The sequence below is a fragment of the Malaclemys terrapin genome, chromosome 4 (genome assembly GCF_027887155.1).
Source record: "Malaclemys terrapin pileata isolate rMalTer1 chromosome 4, rMalTer1.hap1, whole genome shotgun sequence".
Taxonomy (NCBI): Eukaryota; Metazoa; Chordata; order Testudines; family Emydidae; genus Malaclemys; species Malaclemys terrapin.
This window is the reverse complement of record NC_071508.1, coordinates 145,734,587-145,749,486: the sequence shown is the minus strand read 5'-3', so window position 1 is coordinate 145,749,486 and position 14,900 is coordinate 145,734,587. Positions and strand designations below refer to the sequence as shown.

Here is a 14,900-nt window from a genome sequence, read left to right as displayed (position 1 = left end):
CCGGCATGGGGGTCTATGTTCACCAGCCCCAATGGGAAAACTGCCGACTACCAGCACAGAGGAACCACCTAGCGCCTTGTGGCTGAACACTGAAATGGCCAGCAGCCACTCGCTGCAATACAGCAGAGTCAATAAGGATTTGGGCAAAGTTTTCCGGTGGCTTTAAAACTCTAGAAAAGGGCTTCCCTTCTCTTGGTTCCCAGCCACATGGATTTATAGCACGGGTACAAAAGAAACTCGTGGGACCCAGGGTATAAACGGAGATTGATGCCCTTTTGAAGGCTGAAGGAATGGGGTCTGGAGAGACAGCCATGGACTTCAATGGGATTTGGATCAGGCCCACTCTGCACAGGAAGCCGGGGAGAAAGAATCAGCTAAAAGTAATCTACAAAGGGGAAAAAACGGAGAGGGAGACTTTTTCTTTTGCCTCTTTCTGATGAATGAAGAGGGATGAACATTTTCTCCACACCCCCGCACTACTCTGAAAAAGGGGAGGTTCTGCCTTTTTTTTCTTTTTTACGTTAGCAGTTTGGTCTTGCCTGCCCCAGACGATTCTGGGGGTAAAGAACTAGCAAGGTTGTGAGATGACAAGGACGCGAAAACTTAGCAACGGAGACTGGCAGGGACGGCTCCAGGCACCAGCGCAGCAAGCGCGTGCCTGGGGCGGCAAGCTGTGGGGGGCGGCCTGCCGGTCGCTGTGAGAGCGGCAGTCAGGCAGCCTTCGGTGGCATGCCTGCGGGAGGTCCTGCGGCTTCGGCAGCAATTCGGCGGCGAGTACGCCAAAGACGCGGGACTGGCAGATCACCCGCAGGCGTGCCGCCAAAGGCAGCCTGCCTGCCGTGCTTGAGGCGGCAAAAAACAGAGAGCCGCCCCTGGAGACTGGGGAAAAGATTCCTTCAAACAGAGACATAAAGTGACTTTTCCAGGATTACCCAGGAGATCAGTGGCAGAGCCAGGAGAGAATCCAGTTCTCCTGCATTCCAGCCCAGTGTCCTCTCATAACTGGCTATCATAAGAACACAAGAACAGCCACACTGGGTCAGACCAAAGGTCCATCCAACCCAGTATTCTGTCTTCCGTCAGTGGCCAGTGCCAGGTGCCCCAGAGGGAATGAACAGAACAGGGAATCATCAAGTGATCCATGCCCAGTCACCCATCTCTGTTTACAGAGCAGTGCTGGCCTTATGGCCCTCTCTACTCTATGGCTTGTACCTGTATTTGAACAGTTACGGTAATGCCCGGACAGCTGGAACGTTGTCCTTAAAAAACAATGGAATTCACTGACGTGCAGATCAATTCATATTCTTACCAAAAAAGGAAAAAAACCCAAATACTTACAGAACCAACGCATCATCTTCAGCATACAGTCCTGTTGTTACATATCCCCTGAGCATGTTTCCTGCTTCGACGAAAGCTTCCCTTGCTGTAAAAATACATAAATAAGTAAATAACAATCCCAAAGAAAAGTGCATTTTTTCCTTTAGCCACTCCGAGAGGGTAGTTGAGCGCGGGAACAGGTTTCCAAGGGAGGTAGTGGAATCCCCGTCTTTGGTGGTTGTTAAGAACAGGTTGGACAAACACCTGCCAGGGACGGTCTAGGTTTACTTGGTGCTGTCTCTGATCGCTTGAGTTCCCTTCCAGCCCTGCATTTCTACGATCATACCCTGTTGGCAGCAATAGCAAAGTCTGGGGCAAGGACTGTCTTTTTGTTCTGTGTTTGTACAGCACCTAGCACCATGAGGTCCTGCTCGATGACTGTGACTCCTAGGCACTCTGATAATGCAAACAATTACCAACACTATGTAGTATCTACATCCTGATGGAAGGCCAATACAAGCACATTGTCTTACTGATTCTACATTTACACCCCTTCAAATCCAGCAAACTAATTCCTTCCAACTTGGCTTGACTTTTAAATCTTGGCGAGACCCTTCTGAATTAATTAATTAATTAATATTTATGTATAGCTCCAAAGAGCCCCAGTCGTGGACCAAGACTGCACTGTGCTAGGTGCTGTACAAACACTGATCAGAAAGAGGGTCCCTGCCCCAAAACACTTACAATCTCAGGCCCCGGTCACCGTCTAATCAAAAGAGGGCAGTGTTGCAATTTCTATCTTGACACTGCCCTAAACTGTAGCTGCTGCAAAGATGTTCTAGGCCATTAACGCAGAACTCCAGAGGCCTCAGTTCAGGGCGGTGTGGGTTCAGAAAACTGCTTATCTAATTAGAACATGTAAGTTACATTGGGGGATGAATGTCCTAAACGACAGGTCTGGTAGCTACAGAGCAAAGTTCTTAAGGCTCTATTGCTCAACCCAGCACAGTCTGGCATCTCTGCAGACTGAGTAGCTCCCATTTTTCTATCTCCCCCACACACACCCTTAAAAAACCCTCCAAACATGACAGCTAAATGCAAAAATCCAGCATTCTTTCTTGATTAAAAGAGAGAATTCCTACACTCGGGAGAAGCCAGGAATTTCCAAAACTTAAGACTGCAACTTTAACCCAGCCAAGTCACACAGATGTACCTTTTTATAATCCTCGTTAAATTTTAAGACTCAAAATATTTGTTTTTGGTTTTAATATATACCACAAAAGCAGCATAGCCGCACCTAGGCATTCAAAAACCATGAGTCAGGTCCTGATAAACCATGAGATTGGGTTAATAATAATACATGTGGGGTTCTCTTTCTTTGCCTTCTGTTTATGAGCTTTTAGGGAACACTCAGGTCACATTTTCATGCTCTCCTCTTCAATCACAAGGGCTAGAAATGCTCTTATTTTTCTTTAAAGGAAAGCTGAGATGCTCACATAAATCACATGACTCCAGGAGCTGGGGCTTAAAGTAAAGCCACCAGATATCACAAGCCTCATGATAAAATTGTGAGACCTGGCCGTACTGTAATATAGATAGCATGCACAACACGGATGAATGAAAATGATAGGTGCTACCTTAGTTTTTGGAATTTCCTCATCTTTGGCTGCTTAATCAAACCACTTTAACAAAGCACCAGTGGTAGGGCAAAACCAAAATAAGCCCCCAAAGGAACAGCTGCTTAAAAAGGGGAGGGCAAAAAAGATCAGCAGCAAATGGAGCTGAACTGCCTCTCCCATTTTTTTTTTTTTGTCAGATAATATAAACAAAATACAGGGACTAGGTGGGTGAGGTGATATCCTTCAGCCACCTTGTCTCTCAAATATCCTGGGACCAGCACGGCTACCACAACAATGAATAAACCAATACAGAGGATGGATCTACACTGTCCTCAGTGGTAGCAGAGGACAGAACAAGGCGTAATGGTCTCAAGTTGCAGTGGGGGAGGTTTAGGTTGGATATTAGGAAAAACTTTTCACTAGGAGGGTGGTGAAGCACTGGAATGAGTTACCTAGGGAGGTGGTGGAATCTCCTTCCTTAGAGGTTTTTAAGGTCAGGCTTGACAAAGCCCTGGCTGGGATGATTTAGTTGGGGTTGGTCCTGCTTTGAGCAGGGGGATGGACTAGATGACCTCCTGAGGTCTCTTCCAACCCTTATCTTCTATGATTCTATGATTCTAAGATTTACTAGGAAGTGTCCAGGCGGACACAAGACATATAGACTCCAATTCAGGAAAGTACCTAGGCAGGTGCTTAAATCTAACCCTATTCAGGACAGCATTTAAGCAGGTGGTTGGGACTTGAGCACGTGTTTAAGTGCTGCCCTACATAGGCAGGGACAATGAGGATGCTTTCTTGAATTGAGACTGTGCTCAGCTGAACCAGATTTTGATGAATTCCTCAGGTTGCTTGTGGCCTGGATCGTCCCCCTCTTTCGTGCGCCTCTGTTGAGCCTCAGCCTTTTGGGGGCTGTCTGAGGCAGAGCCAGAGCTGCCTGCCTATTCCACTGCTGGAGTTCCCTTTTGAAGTGATCACTGTGGCAGCCATTGAGTTTTCTGTAGGAACCAGAACCCCTGAAATTAACGTGGCTCCTCCACAAGATAACGAACCCTACCAAAAAGAAGTGTTGTCTAGAGTCATCATCAAACGTTAAACTGGGTTCCGCTTTAATTCCCCCAGAATCTGATCAGCTCTTCACACCTATGGCCCTCGATAGAGCTTTGATACTTGCCTAGAATAAAAGTCCGTTGGAACAACAGGGAGAGTAACTGCCAAGGGAGACAGCTCTGCGTCCTACACAAAGTTTCACTGGAAAAAGAAACCTTGGGCATGATCCAGTAGTGAAAGTTCCCAAATATCAGCCGTATCTTATGAAATTATCCTCTATCCAACAGTAACTCTTGAGCACAGTATGTCTAGCCTCTTGTGGAGGGATGAAGTGACCTCTAGACATCAGTCAGCTGCTTATAAATTCAAAATACTGTCGTGACTCTTCACTGCAGCAATGGAAAAGTTCCACGAACAACCCCTGTAGGTTTTACATGCGCTGTATTTTTATGTCTCCTGAAAGATCATAATCAGGAGGTGAATGTATTGTAGGAGAGACGTGGCATAATAAACTGCAGTGGCACAAATTATGCCCCGTGGCAGATAGGTGTTTGTTACTCACTGTTGGCTCAAATATCAAACATAGTTTAAAACATTATCCTGAGAACCAAAGAATAGTTGTAGCTGTAACAAGTGTTTTGTTCTATACCCACCTTCATGACTCTGCGCCAATCGGGACGCGTGCCAGGCTCCTTTTTCAAACCTGTGCAACGCTCAGATTTTGTTTGTAACCCTCCTTACTGGTTTTGCGAATCATGAGGTTTCAGCTTAAACAAATGTTTTACCACTGCCCAGCCAACATCTACTCTGCGATCACACAGTGCGGTTAAAACACGGCATCAGACGCATCAGTGATTTCCAAGGCAACCGGTGATACTGACAGGTAGCAGAGGACAAAACAAGGAGTAATGGTCTCAAATTGCAGTGGGGGAGGTTTAGGTTGGATATTAGGAAAAACTTTTTCACTAGGAGGGTGGTGAAGCACTGGAATGTGTTACCTAGGGAAGTTTTTAAGGCCCAGCTTGACAAAGCCCTGGCTGGGATGATTTAGTTGGGGTTGGTCCTGCTTTGAGCAGGGGGTTGGACTAGATACCTCCTGAGGTCTCTTCCAACCCAGATCTTCTATGATTCTATATCCAAAGCAACAAAGAGGTAACCCCATATTATTTGTATTACGGTAACACCTACAGGCTCCAACCAAGAGCAGGGCTGCATGGTTGCAACTACAATTCATAGGACCTCACCCAGAAATCTCCTCTATGCCTATGGCTGCAGCCCAGAATCAATGGGGCAGGAACCATCATTGTGTTCTGTGTTTGGTCTGTGCCCTAGTGCAATGGGGTCATGGCTTAGGTCTGGGGCTCCTGGGCACTCCCAAAATACCAATTGTAGCGGGGTGGACACCCGCTCCTGCCTGGAAGGGCTTGAAAGCGGCCCTGCAGAGGGCTGCAGCTCTAAAAGCTGGGCTGATTGGGGAAGCGGCTGCAGCTGGGCCACGCCCCAATCAGGGCCCAGCTGGCCCTATAAAGGCTGGGAGCCAGGCGCAAGGACGCAGTCTCTCTCTGCATTCAGAGAGAGAAGGGCCTGGCTGCAGGGAGCTAGAGACAGGGTACCTGGGTGGAGCAGGGCTGGGGACAGGCTGAAGAGCTCGGGAGCTCCAGCCTGGAAAGCCCCAGGCTGTGGCCTACCATTGGGCTAATAGGTACTGGGGGTTGCCGAGGGCAGCCCAGGGTTAGGCCAAGGCAGCAGGTCCAAACCCTCCTTGCCAGCGATGAGTGGCCTATACTGCAGTCTGCCCCAGGGTGTGGGGCTAGACGATGACCGGCAGTAGCCTTATACTGAGGCGAGGTGGGAATAGTGGGTGGGGGTTCCCCAGGGAGGGGAAACCCTAAGACTGAGGGGTTACTGTCAGGGGGCAGCACCCCAGGAACAAGGGCACCGGGGTCCTGGAAGGGACACGGGGCCACAGGTAAGGCGGATCACCAGCCTACAGAGGGCGCTCTGGATGCTGGAAGAGCTAATTCCTGGAAGTAACCAGCAGGAGGCGCCGCAGGGGTGAGTCCGCTCCTCTACACAAATTAATAATAATAATAATAGTGGTAGTAGAATGACGGTAGCACCTGGCCGCCTGAACTGAGATTGGGGCCCCGTGCTGTGCAAACACATAGCAAAAGAGCTCCTGCCCCAAAGAGCCTACAGTCGCTAAGCAGACAAGACAGACCAAGGCTGCGACAAGAGAAGCATCATTTAATTCAGCAAAGCACTGAATTTTTAATAAAAACCCTAGTCCTCAGGGTTGCAGAGAAAAGCTGGAAAAGGTGACCCCCCCTCACCCTCCCCGTCCACCCTCAAGCTCAAACACCAGACAGGAAGTCAACAGACCACAACATGTATTGGCTTTTTTTTTTTTTTTTTAAACCTCTTGATTTTTTTTAAGCCAAGCTTGTGATTTCGGGGACCCGACTGATGGTTTTTTGAACTCTTGGGCCTGACAACCCTAAGCCGGACTCCAGCCATGGCATTTGTGCGAGCCAATGTCTGCAGACCCCTTTCAGTGTGTCTACACTGCAATAAAACACCTGCGACTGACCTGTGTCAGCTGTCTCAGGCTTACCGGGCTCGGGCTGCGGTGCTCTAAAATTGCAGTGTAGACGTCCGGACTTGGACTGGAGCCTGAGCTCTGACATCCTGCAACGGGGGAGGTTCCCAGAGCTTGGGCTCCAGCCCAAACCCGAATGTCTACACTGTGATTTTATAACCCTGCAGCGTGAGCCTCCGTCAGCTGACACGGGCCAGCCCCGGTGTTTTATTGAAGTATAGACACGCTCCCTAAGCACACATGGTGAGAGGGATTCTCAGCCTCTATTCTCGCTCCCTTCAGATTTCAGTCCTCACAAGCGGCCTGAGCCCAAGCCCAATGAAGTCAATGGAAAGACTCCCATTAACTGGCCTCCCATTCAATGCTGCATGCAGGCCGATAAGCCCTTCATCCCATTCCCATAGGCCCACTGAAAACCTTGCAGTTAGGCAGCGTTTTAACTAGCAGTCAGTGAGCCAGGAACTTTGTCAAACACAGTAAGTCTTACAGGTGCTTCCTAAGTACACAATGAAGCCAGTATTTAAGAGAGCATTTTGTTTCCAGTATACTGAAAGAATCAACCAACTTTTGGTATCAAATCAAGTTAATCTTCTATGTGATCTCCTCCAATTTTTCCAGGAAACTTCTTTGCCACTGTTCTTTACAGACATCCTGTGGGGCTTGTCTGTATGGGGAAATTTGCCAAAATAGTTGTACCGGAATAATTATTCTGGAATAAGACCATTCACGCAGGGGTTTAGAGCACAATAACTATAACTATTTTGGTACATTTCCCCTGTAGACAAGCCCTTAGGAAAACGTTTATTGGTCCCTTGAATGGTTATCTAATAATACAATTTAATTGAAAGTGCATTGATTGTTTTTTTTGTTTATAGCTGGACATCCTGTTAGTCTAACTTCGGTTCCTGGAAAAACCAAGCATATGCCATCATGCTGTTCTGGAGTAAAAGCGTCATGAGAAAAATATCCAGAGACGTCCTCATTCCGCTAAGCAAAGAGGTGAGCTTTCCCCTGAGTCAGGAGACCTGGGATCTGTCCCTGGCTCTATTTCTGACTTGATCTGGAATGTCGGGCACGTTCCAACATCTTTTGGACGCAGTCATTCATTCGGAAGGCCTCGATTTGTGGGCCCCGCCCCGATGCGCTCAAAACTAGAAGCGGCTTTTGAAAAGCTGGCCCTGGTGCTCAGTTTCTAAAATGGAGAGGACAGTGCCCACCACCATTATAAAAAATGCTTCAGGTTCTACTGATGAAAATGACCCAAAATCCATGGGAGTCAACAGGTGCCTTTCCATTAACTTTAATGGGCTTTGTATCAGGCTCCATAGCAGTGTTAAATATTATTATTACTGTTTGAAGATTGTAATGTGCCTTAACTATTGCCGATTAGTCCTATACCTTTAACTCTATTACTCTCATGTTGTGCCCTCGACACATTTTTACCCCCTTCTGTCAGAGCGTGGGTTGTGCCTGTGCGTCTCTGAAGCCAGTATGAAGTGCAGTACAGAAAACAGTGCTATGGAACAAGATGTAACCAATCTGCCTCTGGCAGGCAGATTCTCTTCCCAGCTGCAAAGCCTCCCTCTTTCTGCTTTCCAACCACGGCCGGAGGTTCTCAGATTTCCAAGCTGGGTGAAGATAACTGACAGGATGTGGGGTCAAAAGGCCACTTGTGTTCAGTTGGGCTTTGACTGGGGCATGGCGAGCCAGGCTATTTCTTGAGCTGTTTTTGAGGGGAACTGTGCCTGCCCATTCTCCCTTTCCAGGTTGATTTATAGTCATTTAACTCTCTCACATTAAAGTCAGGGCTGGTTCCATTTAGAAACATCATGGACCAGATTGCCTCCTCTCCGTCTGCTGATGGAGAAGATGGAAACCCATGGGGCTCGGAAAGGTGCGGGAGGCAGGTACCGCTTGTGCCAGCAGACCCATCCTTTCTTCAGACGTCCTGGAAGCCCCTCTGCAGAGATCAGGTTATGGAGGAGGGGGAGGGGTAGAATGGGGTTCGTGGGAACCAAGTGAGAAAACTGGAGCAGAACTCAACCTGCGGAAATGTCAGCGCAGAGTAATTTCCCATCGGTCAGGAGAGAAGATCGCATGTTTTAAGGAAGATGCCGGAGGTCCATGCAAAAGAATGCACATGCTATTGTGCACCTACTGCCTGCCTAATGACCCAGTGGATCCAACTCATTTGCATGTGCAGTCATAGCAATCTGACTCACTACCCCTCCTCTTGACCCTGAGTCCTCAGCATATACAATTATTAAGATAACCACCGACACCTCACTAAAGATGTTCAGTGGGTCCAAGCACTAATCACTTCCACGCCTGCTTAGCTTGTAAAGTAAGATGACCATCAGGATTTTTCAGTTGTCCCATCTATTTAACTTAAGGTTTAATACCACTGTCCATAAGTACAGTGGCTGGACACCTTCCATATAAAGTTATTAGCAACAGTGAAGTCCCTGTGGATTTCACAGAGTCACTGGCACTTCTCCTTTTATGGGGTAGAAGCTCTGCTTGGGGTAGGTTTTGGTTTTGATTTTTAAAAAATGTATTAGCGTACTTTTGGTTTCCTTTGTTCCAGGAGTTGGGCGGATTGTGGGTTGGTTGAAATTTGCTGGGCAGAAGGGGGGAATGGCATTCTCACAGTTGGAAGGCCTTTCTGGAGAGGAAGGGTGTGTAGTGTTTCCTTGAGATCATCAGTCTTTGGACTGGCCGGACCTTGATTTTCCCTGGAAGTTTGTTCCATAGCTAGATCCCCTCAACTGAGCATGCTTTGTCCTTGGCTCTCACGCACACTGTCGTGATATTTGTGAGCTGCGCTGTCCCAGAGGAACTCTTCAATCTAGCTGGGGGCTTATCCATTGCTTGAGCTGAAGATCAGGACAAGGTTTTAAACTGGCCCCAAAAGCTGACCAGGAGCCGGTGGCAGGGCAGGAAGATGGGCCTGATATGCACTTGTATGCTCACTTCTTTCCGCTAGCCCTACAGCTGCCGATTACTGCATCTCTCATAACTTATTCATTCCACGAGGCACGTAGGCCCCTGCAGCCGCATATTCAGAGATTGTTCTGCCACGAGCATGAACGTTCTACCGCTCGCTGCAGCGGCTGGAAAGATTAAGGAGGGTGGTCGTTTGTAAAGCTGAGCATGGTGCAGAGTTCACACCAAAACTTGACACGCACAATCCTCACATCTACGGTTGTGGTTTCATCTCCATGGCTCCTTCTTACTTATCATCCAATCAAACCTACCTTTCTTCTCTCGCGTACCCAGTTGGTGCACCGTAGCTCAGTATGACGTTTGGAAGGGAAGGAAAATAATCTAGGTGGTTACTTGTGGCCGTAGTAACTGAGTGCCTATGCACTCTGTTATGTTTAAACCACCGGTACTTGAGTTCACAAGGAAATCCTGCGTTCTACTCTCAGGATGGTGGACATGTAGAGGGCAGAGTTAAAAAAACAACAAACCCTTAAGGCTGATCTTGAGTTATCCACTTGCAAATAAGAAAAAGTGTTAACAGTGCAAACATCTCTCTCACCCTCGGGTAACTCAGACCCACCAAGAGATTATCTGGAGACTCCCCCGCAGCACAGACAAACCCTTTGTGTGACTGGGTACTTGGGTTCTTCTGTTGCTCCATCCCTTGCTGGCAGGGGTTGGAACCCTGCAGATTCAATGTAGCTGGTTAACAAAAGAGCTGGGCTTGTTCAGCCTGGTAAAACGAAGGCTGCAAGGGGCTCTGATTGCTCTCTATAAATACATCGGCAGGAGGAATCCCAGGGAGGCAGAAAAGCTAGTTAAGCTAATGCATAAGGGGGTCACAAGAACAAAGAGGTATAGACTGTCCATGAGTAAATTTAGGCTGGAAATCAGAAGGGTTCTAACCGTCAGAGGAGGGAGGTTCTGGAACGGCCTCCCAACAGGAGTAGTGGGAGCAAACTAAGGGTACGTCTATACTTACCCGCTGGTTCGGCAGCCAGCAATCGATCTTCTGGGATCGATTTATCGCGTCTTGTCTAGACGCGATAAATCGATCCCGGAAGTGCTCGCCGTAGACGCCGGTAATCCTGCTCCGCGAGAGGAGTAGGCGGAGTCGACGGGGGAGCCTGCCTGCTATGTGTGGACCCGCGGTAAGTACCTTTAAGTTCGAACTAAGATACTTCGACTTCAGCTACGTTATTCACGTAGCTGAAGTTGCGTATCTTAGTTCGAACTGGGGGCTTAGTGTGGACCAGCCCAAACAATCTGACAGGTTTCAAGGCGGAACTTGATACATTTATAAATGCGAATATTTCCCGGGGCTGCCTGCGACAATGAGCCAGGACATCCCTTCCAATCCTATGCAATGCCACCCTGCACATAAAGGGAGGCCTTCCAGGTAATAATAATAAAACACCTACCTCTTACACAGCGCTTCTCATCAGTAGATCTAAAAGCACTTCACAAAGGAGGGCTGTGTCATTAGCTAGATGGGGAAATGTAGCTACAGAGAGGGGAAGTGACTTGCCCGGGCTCACCCAGGAGGCCAAGCTAGGAATTGAACCCAGATCTTTTCAGTCCCAGTCCTCTGGTCTAGCCACTAGCCTACACAGTGCTAAAGAGAGCATGAAAGTCTGAAAGATGGAGCCCTAGGGGTAGCCAAGCTAGGAGAGGAGGCATGGGCTGGAATATAGGGGGTATTATAGCGAACAACTGTCAATAAAGCCAACCCCCAAGAAACAAGCGTGTTTAACCTTATTCAGCACATACAGCCTTTATTCTGGAGCAGGCTGGAAAAAACCATTAGGCAGGAGAATAGTCAATCCCAGAAGGTGCATGTCTTGGGGATATTAAGAGCTGTGGGACACAGGGCTGATAAGGGAAGTGCCATCTCCATTTTACCTATAATGCCCACACTGCAGTGCTACCTTGGCTACTTCTTTCTGCCTGGATAGCATTTCTCGCAGAGTGCTGCTACGTGAGGAATACATGCAATCCACTGCATGCGCATCTTTCACCTCTGCAGCCATTCTCTCTCTCTCTCTGGAGGGCCGTAATTTAGTTCAATATTTTGCTCTGAGAGAGGAAATGAGTTATTGCCTGGGTGTGGAAATCGCTTCCTTTGGAGGACAATCAACAGACCATCATTAACAGGTTTGCTCCAGAACCTACAGGAAAAAGATCACTAGAAAACTTCTAAAGGGAGGATTTAACTTAGCAGGGCCCCGATCCTGCAGCATGTGGATGGACCTGTGTCCCAGTGTGGAGAGCCACTGAAGTCAATGCCGGGGCACAAGCGTCACCCCACACGTACCTGCTTGCAGAACTGGGGTGTAGGGCCTCATTCTCTGGAACAGCCTTTGTTGTGAGTGCACCAACAGAGAGCTAGACTGGTCCAGTAGACAAAGCACTAAACTAGGGCTCAGGATATCTGGGGTCTGTTCTCAGCTTCTTAGATGAGTCACTTCACCACTGTTTGTTCTCTCACCCTTTGTGCATCTTGTCTATTTAGACTGTAAGCTTTCCAGGGTAGAGACTGTCTCCCACGAGTTGTACAGCCCATAGTACAATGGGGCTGTGCTCTCATGTAGGGCCTCTAGCCACTACCGTACTGCAAATTATCAGTGTGACCACATATGCCCAGTTACATCATTTAGCAAACAAGGAACCAATGAGTTCCTCTCAAATGGCAGAAATCCTCATCTTTAGGTACCAGATAGGAGCTCCTAATACTGCTAACCTTGTATTCTCTCTCTCTCAAAGTGCCACGTTTACCTGCTTTCATGCGAGGGTGAAATATTCCCAGAACTGATGTGCTGTGGTAAGAAGACGAGTCGGCATGGACTTCCCCACTTAAATATTCATCCACTTCTTCAATGGTGGTCAGCTTCACAGGGCAGGAAATGCTGCTTCTAGAGAAATGAATGATAGGCAGGGGGAGATGCTTTGTTCAGCATGATTAAAAAACAAAACAAAACATGCAGCTGTGTTAAATAAGCAAAAACCACAACAGAGTGAGTGCAACGGAAGACAGAGACACCAGGGAAAATCCCAACCGGCTTCTGGGAAGGGACAGCAGACCCGTGTCACGACTACTCATCTGTCGTGGGTTTGCTCTCTCATCCTCTCCCCAGAGGGAGAAGCACGTGGAGTGGAGCATCTTGTTTCGGTAGTGTGGGTTTTTGTTCGTTAAACATACCTGTTACTCCATGTTTATATTAGAAACAGCAAGGTCAAGAAATGCACCTTGCACTTGGAGCAGAAAGTGGGGAGGCTTGTGATGGTCTTTAGTTACCATGGGAGTTCATTACACAGGCTCGAACCTAGGGTGACCAAATGTCCCGATTTTATAGGGACAGTCCCGATTTTTGGGTCTTTTTCTTATATAGGCTCCTATTACCCCCAACCCCTGTCCCTATTTTTCACATTTGCTGTCTGGTCACCCTACTCGGACCCACCCCAGAGAAAGTTCTGTCTCCTGCACAGATGAGCTTGACTTTTATTGCTGAGAGCACCATTGGGCCAGAAGACCGTGGTTGGCAACTCTGCTCTTCGTCCCAGAGTTTTAAACAGTCTTTTAGGTAACCTGGGCCCAGGTCAAGAAGCTCTTTAAAGATAAGGACTGAGACCATGAACTAGATTCAAAATTCTGCAGGAAGCTAGCATAGAGAGCAGAGGACAGGTCGGATGGGCTCATGACAGCCTGTGTTGCTGAGAAGATGCACTGCAGTGTTTTGTACTAACTGGAGTTTCCTACGAGCTGAAGGTTTCATGCCCAAGTACAACATGTTGCTGTAGTCCAGCCAAGAGGTGATGAAGGCATGAATAAGGGAGGCCAGGTCTTCATCCACCAGGATGGGATGGAGCGTCCAAGCCAACCGGAGATGGTAGAAAGCGTTACTCACGACCATCGCGGTGTCAGAGCCCAGCGTCGGTGAGGAATCCAAGAGTACTCCTAGACTACAGACTGATGGACCAATTGTGGGTGTGAACCTTCAAATCAAAGCAGACAGCACCGTGGCTGAAAATGCCCTGAAATAATTTCCTCTGCCCACCAGCCTCACTTCTGCCTTGCTTGGGTTCAGCTTCAGACAGTTGTTCTACATCCAAGAGCTGATCTCATCCAAGCACTTGTTTTGAAAAATTTGAGATGAACCTCCAGTAAAAGTTTGCAAAGCCTAGAAAACGTTATAGGCTGTACACATGGGGGGGGGGGGGGGGGGAGAGGGAGGAGGGAGGGCAGCCAAGTAGCAGACAGCCTAGACCTTGAATGGATCCATCTTGATTCCTTCTGGGGACAGGATGAAACCTAGGAACTCAGTTGAGGTCTGATCAAATGAGCACTTTTTGAATTTACTGTAGAGACCGTGTTGTCAGATTCTCTCCAGGACTGTGCAGTTGTGAATGGTGTGTTGGTCCAGATCATCTGAGAAGACCAATATATCATCTGAGTATAGAACTACAAACTGGCGCAGTAGATCTTATTGCACACCATTAATGAAGTGCTGGAATGTTGCTGGGGCATTAGTCAACTCAAATGGGATGACCAAATATACAAACTGTCCATAGCAGGTCTGAAAGGCAGTCCCCCTCTTGGATACAGATGAGACTGTAAGCTCATCAGAGATCCAGTTTAGTGTATATGCGGGCAGCCCCCACATCGTCCAACAACTCAGAGATTAGGGTTATTGGTTAGTGGTTAGTGGTTCTGGACTTACTTGATTTAGGGCTTGGTAATCAACACAGAGGTGGAGGCTGCCGTCCTTTTTTATGAAAAGGACTGGGGCATGGGCTGGTGAGGTTGACCTGCAGATGAACCCCCGTGCCAGGTTCTCTTGGAGGTGTCCTTGTAACGCTACCAGTTCAGGCTCTGACATTGCGTAGATCCACCCAGACGATATCTTCACCGCTGGCTGGAGTTCTATAGGACAATCATAGTCCCAATGTGGGGGGAGGCTTTCTGCATTCTTTTTTTAAAGACATCAGCATCGCTGCAGTACTGAGAGGGAGGGGGAATTCCATAGTTCCCCCAGTAGATGTTTCGATGTGGGAAACTATACCTATTTGAACCTTCTTGGGCCTGAGTGCAACCCTTCCTGGTCCCTGGCCGCACCGTCAGCAGAATTCTGATATGAAAGCGACCTTCTGTTCTCACCAATGAATGAGGGGGCCATGAAGGGTTAGCCAGGAGACTCCAACGACCAGGGGAAAATGTGCAGAATGGATCATGCCAGATCGAATTATCTCTGTGTCCCTGAATAACAGCCTCCAGGGGGACAGTCTCCTCCACATCTGGACCCAAAGACAGTGGAGAGCCATCAATAGTTCCAATC

At 48.1% G+C, this 14,900-nt stretch overlaps 1 protein-coding gene across 5 annotated transcripts in view; it reads right to left on the bottom strand.

Moving 5' to 3' along the window:
• The window catches only part of TXNDC16 (thioredoxin domain containing 16), an 82,961-nt gene that overhangs the window by 13,085 nt on the left and 54,976 nt on the right, over positions 1-14,900 (bottom strand). For all 5 annotated transcript variants that reach the window (XM_054025643.1, XM_054025642.1, XM_054025645.1 and 2 more), the window contains 2 exons: positions 12,343-12,479; positions 1,339-1,423 (listed from right to left, as the gene is read on the bottom strand). In XM_054025643.1, the coding sequence (XP_053881618.1) occupies positions 1,339-1,423; positions 12,343-12,479 (222 nt within the window). The remainder of the gene's footprint in view (positions 1-1,338; positions 1,424-12,342; positions 12,480-14,900) is intronic.